This window comes from Lynx rufus, unplaced genomic scaffold (assembly GCF_022079265.1).
Source record: "Lynx rufus isolate CCGP_SWC_20201006 ecotype Redwood Valley unplaced genomic scaffold, mLynRuf1.p SCAF_1, whole genome shotgun sequence".
Classification (NCBI taxonomy): domain Eukaryota; kingdom Metazoa; phylum Chordata; class Mammalia; order Carnivora; family Felidae; genus Lynx; species Lynx rufus.
In genome coordinates this window covers 109,731,928-109,757,733 of record NW_025814823.1, presented here as the reverse complement: position 1 = coordinate 109,757,733, position 25,806 = coordinate 109,731,928, and the positions used below count along the sequence as shown (strand labels likewise).

Sequence of the window (25,806 nt, the reverse complement as noted above, 5' to 3'; positions counted from 1 at the left end):
TTCGAGTGAGCCCAACCTCTCCCTCCCACCCCCCCCGCCCCCTCTCTCTCAGCCCCTTGCTCACTTGTGCCCTCTGTCTTTCAAAAAAAAAAAAAAAAAGAGATATAAAAAGTGAAGGAAAGAAGGTTAAGAAATTGAACTGTGTATCTTGGAGGAACCTTCGATACTTCAGTGTCCTTGTTACTTGAATAAATGTTTGGTCTAGATTAGGAATTTTATCTTTGAAGTTGGGTTCCTGACAGGAATCTTTAATGTTTAAAGGCCATTTGTAACATTAAGCTTATCTCCTCATTCAAGTGATGAGAGCTCTGATAGTCAATATTCAGCCCTTTGCTTTAGTTCAATCAAAAGTATGAAAAACAGATGGCTCTGTGCTCTTAGACATTGTATTTTTGTTTCTGTTTTTCAGCCTGAACCACCACCAACAAACAAATGGCAACTTGATAATTGGTTGAATAAAGTGAACCCACATAAAGTGTCACCAGCTTCTTCTGTGGACAGTAACATCCCCTCATCTCAAGGCTATAAAAAGGAAGGCCGAGAACAGGGCACTGGGAATAGCTACACTGATCCAGGGGGGCCTAAAGAAACAAGTTCTGCTACTCCTGGACGAGACTCCAAGACTGTCCAAAAGGGATCAGAAAGTGGGCGCGGGAGGCAGAAGTCCCCTGCACAGAGTGACAGTACAACACAGAGGAGAACTGTAGGCAAAAAACAACCCAAAAAGGCTGAGAAGGCAGCTGCTGAAGAGCCCCGGGGAGGCCTGAAGATAGAAAGTGAAACCCCTGTAGACATGGCTACCAGCATGCCTTCCAGCAGACACAAAGCAGCCACCAAAGGCTCAAGGAAACCCAATATAAAAAAGGAGTCCAAATCTTCCCCTCGACCTTCTGCAGAAAAAAAGAAATACAAGTCAACGAGTAAATCTTCCCAGAAATCAAGGGAAATCATAGAAACAGATACCTCATCCTCAGATTCGGATGAAAGCGAGAGCCTTCCTCCTTCCTCACAAACTCCTAAGTACCCTGAGAGTAACAGGACTCCCGTGAAACCCTCCTCAGTGGAGGAAGAAGATAGCTTTTTTCGGCAACGAATGTTCTCTCCTATGGAAGAGAAGGAACTTCTTTCACCCCTCAGTGAGCCTGATGACAGGTATCCACTTATTGTGAAGATTGACCTGAATCTCTTGACCAGAATACCAGGAAAGCCTTACAAAGAAACAGAGCCACCCAAGGGGGAAAAGAAAAATGTGCCAGAAAAGCACACAAGAGAGGCTCAGAAACAAGCCTCAGAAAAAGTTTCCAACAAAGGCAAGAGGAAACATAAGGTTTGTAAAGGGTTTTTGTTGTTGTTTTGTTTTTAAACATCAGAACCTGAAATGCAGTGGAAATCTCGGTAAGCCAGAAAATACCTAGTTGAGTTATAGCTGTGAGAGAAAATAGAGGGGAAGCCCAAGACCCAAGTGACGCTACAGACAGAACAGTCCTTCAGGACCACTGTGCCTCTGCCTGGCTCCTTTAATGAAGCAGGATAGTTTCTGATCAAGTAAGAAATGAGCCAGTGCTTCTGTTCAGAGTATGTACTGGCCAGCATATAGATGAGAGTGAAGCAGGGATTGCAAACAGGCCTTCACAACATTGTTAAAATTTTGATTTTAAATGTCTTTAGTTGGGATATATATTTTCCAGGTTGTCACATTCTCTTTAAAAAAAATTTTTTTAAATGTTTATGTATATTTGAGAGAGAAAGAGAGCAGGGGAGGGGTAGAGAGAGAGGGAGACACAGAATCTGAAGCAGGCTCCCGGCTCTGAGCTGTCCACACAGAGCCCGAAGCAGAGCCCAAACTCCCAAACCACGAGATCATGACTTGAGCAGAAGTTGGACGCTTAACCAACTGAGCCACCCAGGCTGTCACATTCTGTAACACTCTCTTCTATCTTATACCCAGACCAAGTCACACTCTTTAAATTACTAATTCCAGATAAAAAATGGGCTCATCAATTTTGGACAAATTCTAAAGAATTTCACCAATCCTCTGTACATACCTGTGCCCCAGCTTTTTTTTTCCTTTTCGACCACCCATGTCTGCAGGTTTAAAACTAAGCACATCTGCTGGCACATGGCCAACTCTTGTCCTTAAAGTCTTTTGTGATAATTTGGATTTAGAGATGATGCTTAGTATATAATGTCAGCCTTTTTAAACTGAGGAAATGTGAAAACTCACAGATGTCTTTGATTGGAGGATAATGACATATAATGAAAAGAGCTGAACAACTTATGAGTATAGACAGATTCTTTGGGGGAAAAAACCAGCTTGATCTTTCAGGTCTAGTGAGACATTTTTAGAGGAAAGAAAATCTTAATGATTTATATTAAAAAAATTTCTTTTGAATGTTTATTTATTTTTGAGAGAGAGAGGGAGGGAGGGACAGAGAGAGAGGGAGACACAGTATTGGAAGTAGGTTCCAGGCTCTCAGCTGTCAGCACAAAGCCCCACACGGGGCTGGAGCCCACACACAGTGAGATCATGACCTGAGCCAAAGTCAGATGCTCAACTGACTGAGCCACCCAGGCTCAGGTAGAGCCACCCAGTCTACCAGGTAGACTCAGAGCAAAACCCCAATCCCAGTTGACCGTGGCAGTCTCACATCAGAGGATAGAAAGAATAAAGCATTTTTTAAAATGAGTGAACTGGAGGTTTTTCATCTGTTTTTTTTCTTAAAACCACAGTACAGAAGTGCAGATGATGATACATATTTGGACAAACTAGAATAATACCCTTTTTTTTAATCTTCAAAAATATACGATTTATAAAAATATGAATTTCTAGAAAAATGAAGCTTACTATTTTCAGTGCTATAGCTAATGAGTTTCCATTATTGTAGTATAGGGAAGCTTTTTAGACCAGTAAGTTTAGGGCTGCTGCCCCTGTAGAGCTGCAACCTCAGATTGCTGGACTTGGGATTTAATTCATAGAATTACATGAAATAAGAGCTTATAAATAAATGATGGACTCTGCTCTTTAGAAGACTAAGGTGCTTCTTATGGAACTAAAAAATGGTCCTTTTATGCTTAAAAAGTATTACATGTTACGAGATTTGATATAATATAGAGATAGAATATGTAATGTCCTTTTTACTCTTGTTTAAAATTCTACAATATATAACTTACAACAAAATCCCCTTCTTCTAAAAGAAATTCTCCATACTCCTCCCCTTCCCCACATCTCATTGGCATGTTATATTCCTCCCACGTTTTGGTTTTTTGGTTGTTGTTTTTTTTTAAGAGAGCAGGGGAGGGGCAGAGAGAGGGAGAGAGCGTCTAAAGCAGGCTTCATGCTCAGCACATAGCCCGACACGAGGCTCAATCTCATGACCCTGAGATCATAACCTGAGCTGAAGTCAGAAGTCAGATGCTGACTGAGCCACCTGGGAGCCCCCCAAGTTTTTTTATATCAATACCTGTAAGTCAGATTTTGATTTTATAAAATCAGAATCAAGTTAGGAAACTTAGTAATGGTTTTTTGAGTGTCCTGACTTTGGTAAAATTGTCAGGGGTAGTTTCTGAAGATAAATCAGATGGTACTGAGAGGAGTCCCAGCTAAGAGTAATGATGGATTTAGATTATTTTTCTCATGTTTTTTTGTTTGGTTTTGTTTTTTTTTTTAATTTTTGTTTTTAACATTTATTTATTTTTGAGACAGAGAGAGACAGAGCATGAACGGGGGAGGATCAGAGAGGGAGACACAGAATCTGAAACAGGCTCCAGGCTCTGAGCTGTCAGCACAGAGCCCGACACGGGGCTCGAACTCACGGACCGCGAGATCATGACCCGAGCCGAAGTCGGCCGCTCAACCGACTGAGCCACCCAGGCGCCCCTGTTTTGTTTTGTTTTGTTTTTAATGTTTATTTATTTTTGATAGAGAGAGACACAGTGCAAGCGTGGGAGGGGCAGAGAGAGGGAGACACAGAATGCGAAGCAGGCTCCAGGCTCTTGAGCTATCAACACAGAGCCCCATGCGGGGCTCGAACTCCTAGGCTGTGAGATCATGATCTGGGCTGAAGCTGACTGCTCAACCGACTGACCCACCCAGATGCCCCTGGTTTTGTCTTGTTTTTAATGTTCATTTATTTTTTTTTTTTAAATTTTTTTTTTTTCAAGGTTTATTTATTTTTGGTACAGAGAGAGACAGAGCATGAACGGGGGAGGGGCAGAGAGAGAGGGAGACACAGAATCGGAAACAGGCTCCAGGCTCCGAGCCATCAGCCCAGAGCCCGACGCGGGGCTCGAACTCACGGACCGCGAGATCGTGACCTGGCTGAAGTCGGACGCTTAACCGACTGCGCCACCCAGGCGCCCCAATGTTCATTTATTTTTGAGAGAGAGCATGTGTGCGAGCAGGGGAGGAGGGACAGAGAGAGAGAGAGAGACAGAGGATACGAAGCAGGCTCCACACTGACAACAGAGAGCCACACGTTGGGGCTCAAACTCATAAACAAGAGATCATGACCCAAGGCAAAGTTGGACACTTAACCAACTGAACCACCCAGGCACCCCCTCGTGTTTTTATGTGTCCACTTTCAATCTTTTGTGTAAGGGAACAGATTTCTTTGTTACAGTAGAATGTTTGCAGTCTTGGGCCCTGATACTTGAAGCAGTAAGAAAATTTACAATCACTCAGGAAAGTAGCTTTGGTAAATTTAGATAGGCTAATAACTTTTGTTTTAGCAAAAAGAGTCTTTCAAAATCATCAGGTTTGGCTATAGTAAAAAATATGGACAGTAGCAAGTATTGGCAGAGATGTGGAGGAGTTAGAATTTTATATGGTGCTGGTGAGAATATAAAATGATGTGTAGCCACTTTGGAACACAGTATCAGCAGTTCCTCAAAAAGTTAAAGGTAGTGTTACTTAATTTTTTTTAATTTTAATTTTTTAATGTTTATTTATTTTTGAGAGAGAGACAGTGCAAGCAGAAGAGGAGGAGGAGGAGGGGAGAGAGAGAGAGAGAGAGAGAGAGAGAGATACAGAATCTGAAGCAGACTCCAGGCTCTGAACTGTCAGTACAGAGCCCGACGCGGGGCTTGAACCCACGAAATGTGAGATCATGACCCAAGCCAAAGTCGGATACTTAATCGGCTGAGCCACCCATGCACCCCAGTGTTACTTTATGACCCAAAAATTCCAAGAGTATATACCCAAGAGAAAGTATATGCCCAAGAGAAAAGAAAACATGTCTACCCCCAAATTTATACTTGAATGTTCACAGGAGTATTGTTTGTATTAGCCAAGAAGTGGAGACAACTCAGATGGCCCTTAAGTGATGAATGGGTAGATAAAATGTGGTATATGCATACAATGGAGTATATTCAGGTATGAAAACAAATGAAGTGCTGATACATGCTAAAGCATGGATGAACTTTAAAAATATACTAAGTGACAGGAGGCAGACACAAAAGACCACATATATGATTCCATTTATATAAAATGTCTACAATAGGCAAATCTATAAAGATGAAATACATAGATCAGCGATTATTAGAGTCTGGGAGTGAAGGGAATGGGGGGAATGCCTGCTATAGGGTAGAGGGGTCTTTGAGATGTTGAAAATGTTCTAGAATTATTTGTGGTAAGGTTGTACACTTCTGTGAATATACTAAAAGTCATTGAATTGTGTACTTTTAAAGAGTGGATTTTATTGTATGTGAGTTATATCTCAATTATAATTTCATTCTTCCTGCAAAATCATTAGGATAAAAAGATGTCATCTCAAGACTCTATAGGAAATGTATTTCAGTATTTGGGCTCTGTTTATCTAAATAGGAGACTTCTCCACCTTGAAACTCAGTTTATTTAGCATGGCTTACATGAATTTTTTCACTTCTTATTTCTTTTCTTTTTGAAACTTACCAGGGATGAACTATTTGAGGGTGACTTGTGCTGGAAACTGAAATTAGGTGAATAAAAATCAAATGTAGTAGTTGCTTTTTTCCTATTTTTCATCCAGAATGAAGATGATAACCGAGCCAATGACAGCAAGAAACCCAAAACAGAGGACAAGAATTCAGCAGGTCACAAGCCATCCAGCAACAGAGAGTATGTCCCCCAAACATGTTACATGTATGTTAATATGTGCATGTTATTTGCTGTTGTGTACTTCCTGATGTGCTCTTAGAATGTTCCTTTTAGTAAGTATATGTCCTATCCATGCATATGTATACATATACCACCTAGTGGGAGATTTTATTTTTAGCTAATTGGGTCAGAAAGTTTTTAAGATTCAGTCTGTTCTTTCTTTAGTGGAGTAGGGTTGAATATAGGCTAAGAATTAAACTAAAGTGTTACCACTTTCTGGCTAAATGACAAGCTTAACTGTAACTTGCAAGAGACCAATTTCTAACTTAGGAACTTATTAATATCTTCATCGTTCATCTTCTCATTTATGTAATCAGTATTTATTGAATACTTGCTGTGTGGCAGGCCAAGATTTAAGCGCTGGGTGTACAACCAGAGGGTGGAAAACACATGAGGTGGCCTGTCCTCATGAAATGTACACTTTTATTTTGTTTTATAGAAATCATGTGTTTTAATTAACTCAGGGAAAAATAAATTTGTCTTGAAAGCAGAGAGAAATAGAAAAAAATCCATCATAGCTACATGACTGTGGAGAAATAAGGGCATTTGTTTGGTTTGGCAGGTCAACTAAGCAAAATGCTGCAAAAGAAAAGGATTTGTTGCCTTCTCCTGCTGGACCCGTTCCTTCAAAAGATCCAAAAACAGAGCATGGCTCTCGGAAGAGGACTATTAGTCAGTCATCTTCTTTAAAGTCAAGTAATAACAGCAACAAGGAGAATAGTGGCAGCAGCAAAAACAGTTCCTCCACATCAAAGCAGAAGAAGACTGAAGGGAAGACTTCCAGTAGCTCTAAGGAGGTCAAGGTAAGCCACTAGAGGCCTGAGCCTTTTGGAAACCAATCCCATTGCCATAGGAATTCTCCAAGGTGACATTGTACTTTGAAAATCTTGTAAACTTCTCCTTAAACTTGTAGGCCTATGTGTTTTCATTTCAAAATGTCATAATCTTGATAATGAACGTATGCAGTGATCTCAGACCGTGAAAGCAATAAGTCACCTGCCAACATGCATATTAATTAAGACAAACGCTTAATTGGAAAAGTTGGTTTTGGAAGAAAGTAGCTGATTATGATCTAATTATAAATCACTCCATTTGCTATGATCGATTGTGTATAGTTTGTAATTGGCTTTGGATTTTTTAGAATTAGATTTTACAAGCAAGTTATATTACATAAAGTGATAAGGCAACTAATTTGGCTTTGATTCATGAAGGAAATTCTTTAGGTAAATAGCATTGGAACTATTCCTAGAGCATGATCATAACATAGGGCTTTTTTTTTTTTTAAGTTTATTTTGAGAGAGAGAGAGTAAGTGCAAGTGGGGGAGGTGCAGAGAGAGAATCCCAAAGAGGCTCTGCACTGACAGTGGGGGCCCAGACCCACGAACCATGAGATCTTGACCTGAGCAGAGTCAGATGCTTAACCGACTGAGTCACCCAGGTGCCCAATAGGGGAATATTCTTAATATTCATGGATGGAGAATTGGGTCATAGAAGCTTTCTCAAGGCTATACCTTATTAGAATCTTACCCTCAGTTTTTTTACGAGGTTATTTGCATTACTTTCTGAACTGTTTTGATTGGGAGCAAACTCTGACAAAATTAAGAAAATACCTTGATTTTTTTTCTTAATGTTTATTTATTCTTGAGAGAGAGAGAAACAGAGTGTGAGCAGGGGAGGGGCAGAGAGAGTGGAAGACACAGAATCCAAAGCAGACTCCAGGCTCTGAGCTATCAGCACAGAGCCCGATGCAGGGCTCGAACTCACGAACTGCGAGATCATGACCTGAGCTGAAGTAGGATGCTCAACCGACTAAGCCACCCAGGCGCCCCCAAATACATAGATTTTTAAGAATATAGTTCACTGGATTGTTGTTTGTGACTTGAGTAGGCAAAGGTTTGAGAGTTGAAAAAATTGCATTAAAAGTAGTTACTCATGCTTATTAAATGTAGTAGTTAAGTCTTTGAAATTGAGGTAATTTTAATTGTGAACAACATCTGAAATTGAGATATACAGAAGGCTTTTTCCGCAGTTGGACACCCTTCTGTAATGGTTTAGAGTATAAGTCCTAGTGTCCTTAAGGGACCTGACTGTCCTCTTGACCTCCTTCACCGTCCCACTTCTGTGTCAACTTGCTGACTGGCTCTTTTTTCTATTTTCCATCCTTTAGCTGTAGGATTTGAGGTCTGTATGCTTATTTCTTGAAACCTCTTACCTCTCTCTTTTTAAATGTACTCTTTAAGTGAGCTCACCCACTCATATGGCTTTTTCACAAAAGTTTTTACTCATAGGTAAAAACTCTTATGTCTTCCTTGTTGGTTTATCAGGTCCTTGAAAGCAGGGATTTGTATCTTATCTTGTGTTTTCTCCATTGTTTAACTTACTGGGTAATCAGGAAATATTTGTTGGATCAAGTGTAGTTATTTGGTATTCTGTTGTTGGTGACAAAATATAAAATATAGGCCCTGACCACTTTGATTCCAACACCTTAGGGCATTTTTAACAGTTATTAAAATCGTTAATGTTAGTCTTGGCAATTTCCAATTTAGGCAATTATATATGGGTTTATTAAAGAACACTCTATAGGCACATCTGGAGTACTCACTCGGTTAAGCTTCTGACTTCAGCTCAGGTGATGATCTCATGGTTCGTGGGTTCAAGCCCCGCATCGGGCTCTGTGCTGACAACTCATAGCCTGGAGCCTGCTTTGGATTCTGTGTCTCCCTCTCTCTATGCCCTTCCTCTGTCTGTGCTCTCTTTCAATGTCAAAAATAAATAAACATTAAAAAAAATTTTTTTAATAAAAAGAATCTGTAATTTAGTTAGAAAATGTACTTTTTCTTGTTATCACTTTAAGAATAGATAATATGGAAAAACAAAATTACATATAATTTTTGTGTTTCTACATATTTGCTCCTGTTATCAAATATTTGAAATATGTTGGCATAAAGTTGTTGATTACAATCTCTTATGCTTTTGGTATTTGTAACATCTCTTATATTTCTCTTTTGTTCTTGATATTAGTTCTCTATGCCATTTCTTTTTTTTTTTTCCCCTTGATTAGTGTCATCAGAGGCTTATTAGTTTTACTTGTCTTTTCAAAAAAGAGCCTTTGTTTTTGTTGATTCTCTGTGGTTTACTTTTTATTTCTATTTTGTTAATTTTTAGTCTATGATTTCCTTTCTTTTTGTTTTGCTGTTTTGTTTACTGAGGGTTTTTTTTTTTAAGTTTATTTATTTTGTGAGAGAGAGCACAAGCAGAGGAGCAGAGAGAGAGAGGGAAAGAGAGAATCCCAAGCAGGCCCTCCTCCCCCTGTCAGCTCGGAGCCCAGTGCTGGGCTCGAACTCATGAACCGTGAGATCAAGACCTGAGCCGAAACCAAGAGTTAGATGCTTTATTGACTGAGCTACCCAGGCTCCCTCTGTTTACTTTTTTTTTTTTTTTAATATTTATTTTTGAGAGAGAGAGACACACACAGACAGAGTATGTGTGGGGGAGGGGCAGAGAGAGAGGGAGACACAGAATCTGAAGCAGGCTCCAGGCTCTGAGCTGTCAGCACAGAGCCTGACATGGGGCTTGAACTCACGGACTGCGAGATCATAACCTGAGCCAAAGTCAGACTCTTAACCAACTGAGCCACTCAGGTGCCCCTCTGTTCACTGACTTTTAAAGATGGAAACTTAGCTCATTAATTTTTAAATTAAGTTTAAGCCTTTTTTCTTTCTCTAACATAAGCAGTTAAGCTATATATTTTCCTTTAACTACTGTATATGTGCATCCTAGAAGATATGGAATGATTTTATAACTCAGTTTAAAATTTTTTCTAATTTCCAGTGTGATTTCATCTTTGACACTAGAGTTCTTTAAAAGTGGATTAATCAATGTCCAAACATATGGAGATTTGCTGATTATCATCTGGTTAGTGTTGCTACATTAATTGCATTGGGGCTGGAAAATTGTCTGCATGGTAGCAGTCTTTTGAAATTTGTTAAGATCTGCTTTATGAGAGGGATGCCCGGGGGGCTCAGTTGGCTAAACGTCTGACTTCAGCTTAATTCATGATCTCAGAGTTCGTGAGTTTGAGCCCTGTTTCAGGCTCTCTGCTGTTAGGGAGGAGCCTGCCTCAGATCTCTCTCCCTCTCTTTCTGCCCCTGTCCTACTTGTGCACTTGCTCTCTCTCTTTCAAAAATGTAAACATTAAAAAAAAAAGATTTGCTTTATGAGAGTATAGTATATGGTAGATTTTTGTACTGTTCTGTATTTACTAGAAAAGAATGTCTATTCTGCATATATTGTGAACAAGGAATCTGTGTAATTCACATTGATTAATCCTGTTTTCAGACCTTCTTTATGTTGATATTTTGGTCATTTTGTCCTCTTGTTCCTTTTTCCACAAACTTACAAGATTTGTTTATTTCTTCTAGTTCTGCCAGGTTTTTTTGAGTTGAGATACATCATCATATATCATCATCACCATAATGATTATTTTAATTCTTTGAGGTGCATGCTGTATTGGGTAGAACTGAAAAGTTATTATCATTTAAGAAAAAAGAAATGGTTAGGTTACATGGTTCATTTTCAGTAGATTTTTAAGCACAAGCGGTAAAATTATATATTAATTGGGTTTACTAATGTTGGAACATTCATCCATTTGTAGGATAAATTCTACTTATTTATCTACTTATCTATCTACTTATTAACTTATTATGTTTTATTATGGAAAAATGTGTATAGGGAAGTAGTTGGGAAGACAGGATCAAAGGCCCCGCATAAAGGGCTATATTGATAGAGGGTAGAATAAAGTTAAGAAGCCTAGACTTGTAAAATGGGACTGCTTCAGGGGCGCCTGGTGGCTCAGTCATTTAAGCATCGTACTCTTGATTTCGGCTCAGTTCATGATCTCAGGGTCATAAGTTCGAGCCCTTTGTGGGCTCTGCACTGACAGTACAGAGATCCTGCTTGGGATTCTCTGTCTCCCCCTCTCTCTGCCCCTCCCCTGCTCACGCACACCACTCTGTCTCTCCCTCTCCCTCTCTCTCAAAATATAACTGAAATAAACATAAAAAAAGACTCTGAAAAATAAATAAAATAAAATGTGACAGATCTGGATTCCGGGAATGCCACTTGAAAGCTGTTTGAACTTGGGTGAGTTACCCTCCTTGACACTGCTTTTTATTCTGTCCCAGTAGCAATACACATTCCATAAGGTTGTTGAAATCTTAATGACTGGCCTAAGTACTTAGTGCCTGGTAAGTAGTAAGCACATAGTAAATGTTAGATGATATTATTGCTGTTTTCAGTGACCGGTAATTATCAGTAAATTTTGTCTTAAGCACTACTACTATTTTGATAGTAGGTTTGTGTCTTCCTTATGTTTCAACAAGTGTCTAGTTCAGTCATTGCCTGGTAATAGTAGACTTTGCTATTAGAATGAATGTTTTTGTTTATATAAAGTGGACCCATTCTGTTAAAAAGGACTTTTACATTGTGAAATTGTAAATGATTATAACAAAGAAATTAATTACTGACAGCAGTGGAATTTTTTGTACTTTTTACTAGTGGCACAAGAAATACTTCCAGTTTAACTTTAATCACCTCAGAATTTTCAACATACGTATTTTTTCAACATTATATTTTTTTTTTGGTTAGGAAAAGGCTCCAAATAGCTCTTCTAACTGTCCTTCCTCTACACCAACTCCTGATGCCTCTAAGCCTCGGAGAACGAAGCTTGCCTTTGACGACAGGTGAGATAAATGTTTCTTATGCTTTGGAGAAATCATTCCAGTCAGAGTGTAAGAAACTTGTTTAAAATCCTATCAGTGACCAGAAGAATTCATACTTGTGTTGTAATCCACAGAACATTTAGATTTTGATTCGAAAGGCATCTGTTCATTCTGAATCTTTCAAACAACTTGGGTAAATTAGTATCTAATACTAGGGAGCTTGATTTCTGTTTCCCTAAGTAGAAAATCTGCCATGAGTTGGCCGAAACGATTCATGCTCCTAACCCAAGAAAAGCATTCGTCAGAAAAACCTGAATTGGATGTTTAGTAGTAGGTCATGTTCTTTACTTGGGGACATGAAAACTGAGGGATGCTAGAGACTAAAATGGAAAGTATTATCTTACAAAAATATTTACTGTTTCATTTACTATAAAAATTTACATTGCAGAAATTATTCAGCAGACCATTATTTACAGGAAGCAAAAAAGCTGAAGCACAATGCAGATGCATTGGTATGTAAACATTCTCACATTTATTTAAGTTAATCAAATTAACTTAAATCTTCATTTGTGGTTTGCTCTCATAGTACATCAGTGTATTTCTCATTACCTTTATTCTCCTTTCTTCAGTCTGATAGGTTTGAGAAAGCTGTATACTATCTTGATGCTGTGGTATCTTTCATTGAATGTGGGAATGCATTAGAGAAAAATGCTCAGGAATCCAAATCCCCATTCCCTATGTATTCAGAGACAGTGGAGCTCATCAAGTAAGTGGGAAAATTTGCTGCCACGTCATTGGCAATAGTATTTCTTTGGTTCATCTTGGAAGGGGCTGATGTAGCTGTATACAGTAAAGCTAAAGAGGATGCTTAATCCTTTATTGTTCTTGGATACAGAGAATTAGATACTTCAGGGGGTATTTTTGCCTTTATTGAAGTTGGGTTCTAATGTTCTGAGGACCAAGGAAGTCATTAGATAAAGGGGAATATTATGTTTTGTGTCATCTGTTTGTTGTTTTAACTCACAGGTACACTATGAAGCTAAAGAATTACTTGGCACCTGATGCTACAGCTGCAGATAAAAGGCTCACAGTACTTTGGTAGGTGTTGGGTTCCAGCCTCTGCTAGATGACAGGCGGTTCCAGAACAAATTATGCTGTTATGCCCTTCGGAAAGTTATCCTTGAATCGACCTTTTGTAACCCACTCATAAATCTCAATGGGTAAAGTAGAAAATAACTCAAAATCCCTACGGAAAGATTTAACTTGTTGTCAGTCTCTGATCCATTGCCCTCCTGGCAAATCCTTGGTAGAGTAGAACTCTCCTTGTCTCACATCGTCCCTTTTCCAGGCGCTTCTTTTGGTATCCCCTCTTGTTACTCAACATATCATATACCTTTCCTTAGGGAGCAAATGTTTAGCTTGCTCAGAATAAAGAATGTGGCTTGTTGGCTTGCTCCCAGGGAGGTATTACCAATTTGTTTGTTAAAAGCATTTACGGGGCGCCTGGGTGGCGCAGTCGGTTAAGCGTCCGACTTCAGCCAGGTCACGATCTCGCGGTCCGTGAGTTCGAGCCCCGCGTCAGGCTCTGGGCTGATGGCTCGGAGCCTGGAGCCTGTTTCCGATTCTGTGTCTCCCTCTCTCTCTGCCCCTCCCCCGTTCATGCTCTGTCTCTCTCTGTCCCAAAAATAAATAAACGTTGAAAAAAAAAATTTAAAAAAAAAATAAAATAAAATAAAAGCATTTACTTTACCTGGCACTGGGCTTAATAGCTAGGAATGTAGTGTGGATAAAGTGGCACAGTCTTTGTCATGGAGTCTGGTGTCTAGTGTCAGGAGACGGAAATTAAATAATCACACAAGTATATGAATTCAGTACTTGGAAAGAAAAGTATATTTAAGAGAATAGGGTGTAGGGACACGTTATCTTCAGGTAGAGGGGACATGTGCAAGAGGTGTGTGGTGGAAGGAAACAGGAAACTATCAAGGAACTAAAAAGACCAGTGAGAAGTGAAAGTGACTAGAGCGGTAGGCATTGGTGACCATGCAGGGCTTTTGGTCAGCCATAGTAAGGCTTACCTGCGTTGCAGCAGAATTGTACTATGCATGGTGGAGTTCCCTGGTTTTTGTTGTTTAGTATGAGATATTTATAATTTGATCTAGAGATTCTGCTCCTCAGTGATTTTTTTAATGCATGTGTTGCAATGACAATTGGTGTCTCACGGGTGAGGTTTTGATTTTTGAATGTCAGCAAACAGGAGACTAGTCCTCAGTCTCTTCCCCTCCTTGAGGTGTGTACCATAAAGAGCGCATCTTCCAGTTTTGCCTCAGGGTTAGTGTCGTTGACACTTATGCCATGGTCTGTTCACATTAGCCAGTCCTGCGCTCTTGCACGATACAAAAGTTGTCTGTGCAGATATAGCCAGAGTCTGCTGTGCTGGTAAATAAGCTGCCCTTTTCCATTGGCCAGCCTGCGATGCCAGTCTTTGCTGTACCTGAGGCTGTTCAAACTGAAGAAGGAAAATGCTCTGAAGTACTCAAAGACACTGACAGAGCACCTGAAGGTAAGTGTGAAAAAGAGGATGGTCCATGTTCTAGGACACAAAATTTGTAAAGTCTCCTATCCCAACCCCAAAAGTGCCTTCATGTCTTGCCTGCCACAGCAAGGGTAGAGCTACTTACTGTCAGTGAACTTTCAAATAGGTTTGAGATTTCTTAAAAAGTTTTTAAATCTACATATATCTGATTGTAGAACCTATGTAGCCATATGCAATAGCACTTACTAATAGTTCAGGGGATGTAGCCTCTTTTTATAATGAAACCTAATTTATACATTGCAAATGGTATTCTGTTTTACTGCCACCCCTCCTTACACTGTTACATTTGTTTCCTAAACTGTCTATGTTTTTTCCTGCCAGCACCACATAAATCTTCTTAAAATCCTGCCCTGGTTCTGAGTTGGAACCCTTCAGTAGCTTACTGTTGCTTTCAAGGTCAGGTCCAAGCTTCTTACCCTGACCTCAAAGTCATCGAGGTCTCTTTCTCATTCCTTATCTAAACCTCTGCTCCAGAGAAACTGTGGGTTACATCCATTCACTTTCATGCAGCCTTTGCATATAGTATGACTACCCCTCTTCTCTGAGTATTCTCTCTAAGTCTTTCAGAACCCCCAGCTCTCACCTAAGTATTGTCTTTCTGTTGCACATTTACACACACGTACATTCTCTCTCTTGCTCTTACATTTTAGGTTCTTAAATTTGTAAAGATTCTTAAGGTCAGTTCTGGCCCAGTGCTTTTGAATATCTGTAGTACTTCAGAAGTTGTGTGTTTTGTTTTTTTTTTTTAATTAAATACATTTTATTTTTTCCACAGAATTCTTACAATAATTCTCAAGCACCATCACCTGGCTTGGGAAGGTAGGTAAATTTTATTCTATAAAGTATTTTTTGTGACACAATTATTTATTTTTGTTTGTAAAAGTGGAATGGGTGGTAAGGTCTAATTTCCAAAAATGGAAAGATGACAATTCTTTAAAAATTACAACTATTTCTAATAAAGTATTTTTTAAAGTTTTCATTTTTCTGTTTATTTTTACTAAGTTGAAAATATGATAATGAGCATAATCTTAGAAAGAGTAGAGAAGGGGGTATTTCACCTGGAGAAATCTTGAGTTTTTTTAATAGCACCTCAGTCCTTCTCATAGTTTAATTTCCACACCTACTTGGGTTTTTATCACGATGGGATTATTGTGGCTTTTCCTCCCTTCCTGTGTCACCCCCACCAAAAGGAGGCAAATTGCCATGAAAGCTTTTTTTGTGTGTAAGTTTACTTAGTTATTATTTTTATCTTAACTGACTTTCTGTCTTTGCCCTTGTGTATTTTCTTAATCAAATTTCTAGTGCTAAAAGTGAAGATAAAAATATTCTTAACAAATAGCTTCCCCCCCCCAACTTTTGTTTGATTTTCCTTTTTTTTTTAAACAGTCTTTGGCATTTCCACAAATTTTAGTACTGCTGAAATGTACCTGTCAGAGTTCAACATGTGTTTCCTGAGAAAGATTTAATTGACAGGAAGCTTGAAATAATTGCAGTTGGTTGAGAAATCTGTACCTCTTTGTCAGCTTTGAATAACTTGTTTAAACTAGGAAAATACCTGAAATGGAGTTCAAAATAAGATGTTCCTATCTACTACCACAATTTTCTTGTGTTAAATTGCAAATTCCACCCAACTTTCTATAAAACAACTAGAAAAGTACCTATTACGTGCCAGAATAGATGGAAAGTGTGTTGAGCTGGGAGTGAGGTGATCTAACTTCTAAGTCTTTGAAGTGCTACTAACAAGGTGTGTGAACTCCTCCCTTCTTTTCCATCAAAAGGTGGGACTTATTATTTATTACATTTATTAAAACAAAGAGTCTAGATAGGATGATTCACCATGGGCTTTAGTGAGCTAAGTACTTACTTAGAAGGAATTGTACTTCTCTGGGAACTCTTCTAGTTTAAAAGAATCTTTAAATTTTAAAAGCTTTCATGGAAGAAGAGCCAGTAGAACATTGGTTTCATCACATTCACCATATTCATACGAATAAGTTTCCTGTTTCTCTGTGTGTAGCAAAGCTGTTGGGATGCCTTCCCCTGTATCTCCAAAGCTGTCGCCAGGCAATTCAGGAAATTATTCTTCTGGGGCCAGTAGTGCTTCAGCAAGTGGTTCTTCGGTGACCATTCCACAGAGGATCCACCAGATGGCAGCCAGCTATGTTCAGGTTACGTCCAACTTCCTCTATGCCACCGAAATTTGGGACCAAGCCGAGCAGCTTTCCAAAGAGCAAAAAGGTAGGAAGGTCAATGGAGAGACTTTGAAGGTTGAAATTGTCAAAAAGAGCTTTTATGATCCAGTTAAATAAGTGTCTGATCCGCATTTAGTTTATTATGCAATCGAGAGTTGATGATAATGACCATTGCTTACCAATCATACTGAATGTACTGAATTTGGTGAAAAAATACCTTTCACTGTACTGGTGACACAGACTAAACTAAACACAGTTTTTGGTCTAAGACAAATAGGCCTTTGTTTTGGCACATTAAGGACAGCGCCAGTTATAAAAGTAATAAAAATATATGCTGTTAGGATGGGTGACAGTAAGTTTGACTTAGGCGTAGGATTACATGCAGACATTTTGTACACAGGAGATAGTTAATATGTAAGAAAGCACATTTGGCAGCTCGTGGCTGGCCCAGTCACAGGAGCATGCGATTCTTGGTCTTCAGGGTCATGAGTTTGAGCCCTGTGTTGGGTGTAGAAATTACTAAAAGAAAAATAAATAAAACTTAAAAAAAAAACACATTCATACTGGATTTTTAGGTCTATTGAAAAACTTACATGGTAAAAGAGACTATAAAATAAATTATTTTCTAGCATTATTCAGTTTTAGGTTATTTGAGACTTTGTACCTTATTTTTGTTATGTCCCAAACTAAGAACATTGAGAATTATAACATACTTAAAGGTCCTAGGGAAGAATCACCATATTGTACCCTGAAATTAATATAACAGTGTATGTTAACTATACTGGATTTTAAATTTAAGAAATAATAATAAAATACTAGGGAAAAGTACTATATAAACACCATAATATTTTCATAGCTTTTATTAGCAAATATGGCACGTGTGGCAACTATTCAGGTAGATCCTTTGTAGACCAACACTCCCATCAGTCAGTCAAGTGTCTTTCTGTCACAGTGCATTTAAATATTTATTATATAAACAGGTAATCAGATGAAGATGAACGATTCCTATCCCTAAAGAGGGATAATGGGAAGAGAAAGGTAGAAGAGGAACCCCAGCATCAAACATGAAGTTGTGTTTCTTAAAATCCAATTTTTTCTTAAAATTTTAAATACTGTCAGTGTTGCTCAGGAAAGGTTACAAAGCCAAAATTCTTATTAAGTCACTCCTGCTTTACTTTACATTTTTTCTCTCTGATAACAGTTTTCCAGCTTCATTTTTCCTTTTTTAAATCCTCTTCTTTCATTTTTACTTTTTTGCTTGGTACTTTTCAAATATTGACTAAAGGAAAGAGGATGATATAATGAACCCCTGTGCACCTTGCACTCAACTTCAGCTTTACCAATACAGTATTTTGCTAATCTTACTCCATCTCTTTCTGACTCCTGCTTTTCTTTGCCCCTGGAGTATTTTAAAGCAAACAACAGATATTATAACATTTCACCCCAACATACTTTGGTATATGCATCCTTGAGTGATAAGGACTTTTCAAAAACATGATCACCGTGATCACTTTAACCCAGTCATCAAAATCAATAGTACTTCCTTTCTGTCACCTAATACCTAGTCTACCATCCAGTTTCCCTTTTGTTGCAAATATGCGGGTTTTGGGTTTTTTTTTTAAAGACAGCTCGATTTGTTTCCAACAGAGTCCACACACCCATTGATCAGTCTCCCTCCTCTATTTTTTGGTGTTTTTGGAGGTGGGGCACTGTGCCATTTATGTTGAAGACAAAATGACACATATTCTGGATTTGACTGATTCCTTCCTCATGGTATCATTTAGCTTGCTCCTCTGTCCCCCATATTTCCTTCATACTGATTAGTTACATCTTGAGACTTGATTAGATTCAAGTTCATTATTTTAGATAATACTTCATAGGTGGTGCTCTTGATTTCCTATTATAGCATATTACAGCATATTATGAGGCATGTAATTAATGGTTATCTCTTGTTTAGTGATATTAGGATTTGACCATTGATTGAATTCAGGTGGTTTTAGCCTCAGTTTGATGTAAGATTCCCTATTAAACTTTAACTTTTTTTTTTTTAATTTGCTTTAATGTTTGTTCATTTTTGAGAGAGAGACAGAGTGTGAGTGGGGGAAGGGCAAAGAGAAAGGGAGACACAGAAACCGAAGCAGGCTCCAGGCTCTCAGCTTTCAGCACAGAGCCCAGCACGGGGCTCAAACTCACGAACCATGAGATCATGACTTGAGCTGAAGTTGGATGCTTAACCGACTGAGCCACCCAGGCGCCCTTCAAACTTTAACTTCTGTTTTAACATCCATTGATGGTTATTATCTATATCCATTATTCCATTAGGAAATAGGAATCTGTCTTCTGATATTCCTTCTGCATTTTTTAGGTGGCATTCTATAAAGAAGACCCTTTTTTCCTCACTGTTTGATTGTGTCTTGTGTTGAGTAGGGCCAAGTCTTCATCATGAGAATGACTCCATTTTCTCTGCACATGTAAAAACTCTTTACCATCTGAGTCCTGCATCCTTCTCTGTCTTCTCCCAAAATTGCATCGGGATCAGATGTTAGGACACTTTCATTCCGTCCTCCTCTGCACCCACCTCACATCCACATCAACCTGTATTTGTTCACATAGGAAGAATCCTTTCATTTCCATCCCTTACATTTTTAAACTATACTGTCTGAAACATGGGATTTAGTTTATCACTGTTGCATGGTATATGATTGCAGCAGAAAGTTTGGATACAGGCTATCATAAATATCTAACCTCACAGGAGCTCTTACGGGGAAACATGCACAGAACATCGTCCTTTTTTGTACCACTTACTTGTTACACAAAAACGGTAAACAGAGACTGTTTTGAGTACATCGTAGCACTAGGTCCCCATTTTAGTAGTGTATACTGCATACTAGCAATTGATAATTTCCATTAGTGGAATTCTGCTTTTATGTATAACACTTAATGCCTAACCATACAGTCTGTTGGAAACGTTTCATGACTTAGAGAAAATAATGTAGCTTGAAAGACAGAGACTATGGGATGGATGGTTTGTTCTAAAACGTGGTCATCATTTTAATGCAGGTGGGAATCTTTTTTTTGACTTCCTATGAATACTGTTTTACAGTCTAGACCAAACTTTTAAAGCAGTGATTGGGGAGAGCATGTGTATCATTTAATGACTCTTTTTGGTTTTCTAGAATTCTTTGCTGAACTGGATAAAGTGATGGGCCCTCTCATCTTTAATGCAAGCATCATGACAGACCTGGTTCGATATACCCGGCAGGGACTGCACTGGCTTCGCCAGGATGCCAAGTTGATATCTTGAACTGAACACATTCTCGTTGCCTCTGATTTTCTCCACAACACTGTGTCACATCACGAAGGAAAACTGCCATAACATGCCACCTAGTCGACACTAAGAATGAGGAATGGTTTTTTCCTCCCTGGTTCATGTGTTGTTGTTATTTATAACCCAAAGCCATGATGTCAGTTGACCCCTTTAATATTCCCAATATGGAAAATTATTTAAATGTTTTTAAATCTGCAGCACATTGCTAAGACGGTTTCGGTGATCTGTAATAAGATTGAAATTCCAGCTGCAATTCATAACTAATCAATTGAAATCCTATTTATTTTAATTTTTTTTAAGTTCCCAGATTGGGGCTAGTTTAAAACTTAATTATTTCTGCTTATGAATTTACTCTGTTGAAAATTTAGCCTAAGTTTAATGTAGGCGTTTTTATTTATATACTTTTGGGAGCTTTGTTACCTAATGTCTTTTTGTGGTAGCTCTTCTAAGAGTAAGAGTTGGTTCATCTAAAACGTGGACGTGTTCTTTCTGTACCTACTACCTGATATTATTTTAAATCGTAACTACAGTTTTCTTGCAGAATTTATACTTAGTATTAAGGATATTCTTCTACACATGAAAATCATTTAAATATGAGAAGATGACATTCTCCAGAGAGAAGATGAAATGTGTCTGATTCGGTATGCATTACTTCCGGAACTGTGAATGTGTGTTAATAACACTATAGCAATCACAAGGTGACTATAGCTTGCATTTAATGCATTACAAAAGAGGGCAGGTAAACTTTCTAGGAGACGGATGTCGTGTGAAGGGTTTCATAAAAGGACAATCTTGAACTTCATGGATTTTGCTAAAACCATGTGTTCTTTTTTGTTGCTAATAACTTGACGGTTTTGAAACAGAGTTAAGTTACTGAGGGACAAACAATGATCCAGCTCCCGGGGATGTTGCCTGTATCTCTTTCGGTGATGGTGTTTGAAGGGTTAAATCTCTCTTCAGAATTCTTATTTGTAAAATGTTTTTGCCACACTAGATTGTGATGCTCTCATGGGAGCATGCAGTGACTAATGCAGGAATGGGCTGGAGCTTTGCTGTGTGTGCTTTTGCTGTACAACTTACAGTTTATAATGCCTGAGGTAGAGATGACGTTCTCCTTTTAGACTTGTCTTGTATTGACTGCCTTTGTATTATGAGGGCCCCCTCACCAATGATTTGTGTTTCCGATGGGATCAGAAAATTCACACTAGAAAAGTATCTAATTTAGTTCAATGTTAGCTCTCTTGGGAAGGGGAGGGGAGCAGGGGTAGAGCTTAAGAAGCCAGCTCTGTAAGAGTTGTGTATCAGAGTACCTTCCCTGTAAGGTGCATATAGGCGTTAAAAGCGAGAAACGTACCGTCTGTCATGCCCCTTTCGTGCCCCTATCATGTCTGGTGTGCCTTAAATCTTACCTTTGAATGAAACCTTTATGGATTGTTTACAGATGAAGTTTTACACTAGGACCAGATCACCCATGTGGTTGGTCTTCAGCAGTAATAATGTTAAATTCTCTTTACTTTTTAATCTTCCTTTAGGGTCACATAAAGATTAATTATTTCAGAAAAGCTAATGCTTTGGTACATGACTTAGTCTAACCTGTTGGGTAATGCTGCTTCAAAAAATAGTTTATCCTTTTCCCCATTCCAAAAATGAATCCATCCAATCAGAAAAAAGGATTGCCCTGCTATTTACAGATGATTGCTAAGGTTTGAAGTGGGAAAGACGGGATAGAAAATCTCACAAGCCCAGTGGTGCAGTGAGTCCTCTGTGTTTGAGTCTTTTTTACACTCATTTCTGAAGCTAGTGAACCCTCATTGTCCTGTGGTTCAAATTTATAGAGCGTTTTAACTGTTTTGTACCTCGGGTTGTTTTTGCATGTCGCTGAAGATTGGAATCTAGAAATTTGGTTGAATTTAACTTTTTTCCCTTAGAGAAGTTGCCTCTGAAATCTTTCTGACTTCATCTTAGTATGTTTTAGGAACAGTTTTCCTTAAGAGGACGACTTCTCAGTGATCTAGGGTAGTTATTGAGAAACTCACCCCTGTTAATCAAGTGGTTGTATGTCCTGTCCTTCTCTGATTGCTCTTACTCTGATTCCTTAATTTGCAGTGATGTCTTAGAAAGGGATTAAGTGTCCTCTGAGCGTTTATACTTTTCAGCAACAGCAGCCAGCTGGGTACCTCTGAATTCCAGTGTGTTCTAATCTCTTGTGTGTCCTGAAAGGCAGCAGGAGTGTTTCTGGGGTCACACTGATACTTGGTTAAAATATAGTTTCCTGCATGTTTTCTGGTGCTGCTCTAAGTTAATTCTCTCTCTGTAAAACTGTTCATTCTTAGAGAATGAATTCTTCAAGCTTTTCATCGTGGAGGGATTTTTCCCACCAGGTGGTAATGGGCAGTGGATCAAAATCGTATCCTAAATAATTGAATTTTTAATGTAATAGTCTGTGGAAACACCACTCCCTTCCCTCTGTGTCCATCTCCTCCAAAGTTGTCTGTGTCTTCATCCGCTCCAGCACAGACTTTGGACTCCTTTATAGGCCACCGTTCCTCCTTCCTCAATAGGTGTCTTCACTGTTCTGTAACCATTTAAACCTGAATTTGACAAGTGGCTAAAAACTTACTTCGTCTGAGACTTGTACTTAATATATAGTTAATTATAGAAGTAGCAACTATTTAAAAAAACTCTATTGACTGCTCTTTAAGACCACACTTGTATGCCAGGAGGCAGCAGCCTACACCATTGGACTCTTCACAGGCATCCAGTGGACAGTGGATGAAGTTGTCACATGGTAGTTTTGCCCAGCCTGGGCTGGGCTGTGGGGAACACTCCCCTCCAGGTGATTCAAGCTTCCACAGTCCAGCCCGGGGCCAGTCTGGCTGGGGAGCATTCAGCCCATTTCTTGCCTCAGGGCCACCTTTTCCTGGGCAAGTAGCCAAGAACTAACTTTATAAGAAATGAGTACTTCAGATCAATCTTCAGCTATAGTTGCTGAAGAGTGGAGAAGCTTGACCATCACGAATTTAATTCTCCAACGTAAAAGCAGTGTAGAGTAATGTGTGCACGTGCCCACAACATGCCTGTGCTCCAGGTAGCTCTCGCACTGGTGGATCCATAGGCATCTGGGCTGCGCTTTGCATTCACTTGTGGCTTTATTAGATTCACTGTTGTTGTTGTTTTTAATTGTTGTTTTTTTCTTTTTCTTAAAGAAAGGTTTAATCAGCTAGATCAGACAAGCATCATTTTGTACTTAATGACAGAAACTTTGGGAAATTATATTCACTGAGTGAGCTTGCATTGTGAAGCAAGAGCCTACAAAAGGCACCTGTTCTGAACGAAAGTTCTGGTTCTGGAGGCTCGCAGCACTCTGGAGTTTCAGAGCAGCCAGTGGTTGCTCCAGTCAGTGATGCCTGATTGTGTAGAGGAGAGGTACACTGTGCACTCTTCCTAGGCGTAAGGGTATGCAACTTTGGATTTTAAAATTATGTACACATACACACTTTATATATATGTATGTATGTATGAAAACATGAAATTAGTTTGTCAAAAATGTGTGTGTTTAGTACTTTAGCTTAGTGCAACTATTTCCACATTATTTATTAAATTGATCTAAGACACTTTCTTGTTGACACCTTGAATATTAATGTTCAAGGGTGCAATGTGTATTCCTTTTAGATTGTTAAAGCTTAATTACTATGATTTGTAGTAAATTAACTTTGAGAATATATTTGAGCCCTTCTGTAGTATAATAAGGGCTCTTACAGGGTGGGAAGGATTTTAATTTTCCAGTTGCTAATTGAACAAAATGGCCTCATTATGTATTTTGAATTATAGGAGTTTGCCTCTGGGTCCCAGGAACATCTGATGGGAATGACTGTTTCAGGCAGATTGTGATGATTTTTTTTAAACCTAAGTAAATCCAGAAGCAAAGCATTTCATGTTCATGTAGACTCCTAAACTCATATTCCCTAGTTATGTGGAACACAGATTTCATTTCAGTTTTCATGTATTTACATGTTGGAGAGGCAGACTTTTTTTCCAATAATAAATAACATTGCACATCTAAGGTTGCTATTCAGTAAAATAAATAGAGATAAGTGTCAAATTATTTGGAATATGTAGTGACAAGAGGCCAGTGTTTTTTGTGAGCTTGTCTTTGACATACTCCGTAACGGAGAAATTCAGTTTAGACATCGAGACCCTAGAACCAGGCTGGCAAGTGACAGGAAGGAAGTTAGTAGTAGTACGTAAAGCAGATGCTGATTCTGTTCACTTGAACTATATGGTTAATTAAAGTCACTGCTCTAGAAAAGCAACGGAAGAATATCTAAATCTCTTCTTTTTGATGGAATCTGGTTACAGAATATGGCATTAGAGTTAAGTCTAAACCGAGTCTTACAGATCTTTAAGCATCCTAAAATAGCAGCCTAAAGTAATCATCACATAATGAAGTTGACTTTCGGAATGTCAGCATTGACCTCTCCTTGCCACCATTGCTCAGCTAAGCATAAATTGCCATTCTTAAAAAGAAGCAAACAAAAAAGCTTCCTAAATGAGCATGGAAAAAAAGCTCCCACCCAGAAATTCTAGTAATATGCAGTTTTTGACCTGTTACTGTTTCCACGTGGGGTTTCTTTTCAGCTTTCAACCACTGGAATTTTCTACTGGCTATGTTCCTCTCTGGAAAATATGTTTGGAAATGCTGCCTTTCAAATCAATGCCATGGTTATCCATACTGTTGAGTTTGTTGTTACTGTTCAAGAAGTGTCCCCCTTTTAAAACTTTATGCACACACCTGGCAAATCACTGACATGAGCGTTCAACAGTACTGGGGTTTGGGTGGGGGGGGCGGGGCTCACCAACAGAGCTGGCCCGGATGGCAGTGCCTAAAAAGGCACTACTTTTGAGGACCAGATGTGAGGTAGGTTGGTTAGCACGGTTATGAAAATTTCTATCTAGCCTCCGTTTTGAATGGTTTTAAGAAATTTTGTATATGGAGGATGGAAATGCTTATATATTTATTGAATCCTTTTATCTTATTTGACATTAAAATTATTTGGTGAATAACGGTTTGATATTTGGGGAGGGTTTTGGAGGGGAAGCAATGCCGCTGATAAAAAGCCTTGTTGATTTTGCAGAAAGGTACTGTTAGTGTCTGATAGGATGCCTTTGTTTTGTACATGATCCAAATCTTTGTTTTACATTTCTTTTATCCAAAATATTTAAGCATCTGACATTTTCAACCAAAATTTCAATTATATACTGTGATTTTTATTTGTTGCAATACATTAAAATTTCAGAGGTACTTTGGGGCTCAAAAGCTAGGATTTCTAAGTATGTGCATTTCACATAATAAAGCTGTTAATGGTGAGCAAAGTATTATATACTAACTAGATTTTTCCACATCTGTATAGTATATTATATGTATTTTGTGGTATTGAGATTATAGAAAGTTTAGAGTGTCAAACATGCGTTTAATGTGTATTTTTAAACAAATTTATGGCAATTAAAATATTTGGAGACAAGGGTATCACATTTCAATTTGTAAAGATCTTTTTAACTCTACTGTGTCATTAAGATGCTTTGTATAATGCCAAACCATAGCTGGAGAAACTAAGTTTAATAAATATCAAATAGATTTTCTGTATTAAAGTTTATAAACACTGTGCTCTTTAAACTTCTTCAACTCTTACTCTGCCTTTTCATGTAATTTCTCTTTTGTAGCTTAGTGTCTACTGCTTCTCTGCTTGAAGAGTCTGGTCCCCTAGTCCGGCTCTCCTTTTCTGATGACAGAAATTCTGAACTTGCTGGCCATGCATCCTTTGCGTAGATCACAGTTCACCCTG

At 38.6% G+C, this 25,806-nt stretch overlaps 1 protein-coding gene across 3 annotated transcripts in view; it reads left to right on the top strand.

Moving 5' to 3' along the window:
- The window catches only part of AFF4 (ALF transcription elongation factor 4), a 99,257-nt gene extending 73,650 nt beyond the window's left edge, over nt 1-25,607 (top strand). Inside the window, exons 11-21 of one of the 3 annotated variants that reach the window (XM_047084523.1) lie at nt 410-1,327; nt 6,006-6,118; nt 6,696-6,936; nt 11,780-11,874; nt 12,302-12,365; nt 12,483-12,619; nt 12,880-12,951; nt 14,320-14,413; nt 15,222-15,265; nt 16,461-16,681; nt 19,812-25,607. In XM_047084523.1, coding sequence (XP_046940479.1) covers nt 410-1,327; nt 6,006-6,118; nt 6,696-6,936; nt 11,780-11,874; nt 12,302-12,365; nt 12,483-12,619; nt 12,880-12,951; nt 14,320-14,413; nt 15,222-15,265; nt 16,461-16,681; nt 19,812-19,939 — 2,127 coding nt within the window. In that variant the 3' untranslated portion in view covers nt 19,940-25,607. Of the gene's footprint in view, nt 1-409; nt 1,328-6,005; nt 6,119-6,695; nt 6,937-11,779; nt 11,875-12,301; nt 12,366-12,482; nt 12,620-12,879; nt 12,952-14,319; nt 14,414-15,221; nt 15,266-16,460; nt 16,682-19,811 lie in introns of those variants that run through there. The other 2 variants (XM_047084532.1, XM_047084538.1) reach the window with 2 other exon arrangements.
- Nucleotides 25,608-25,806: the final 199 nt, after the last annotated feature.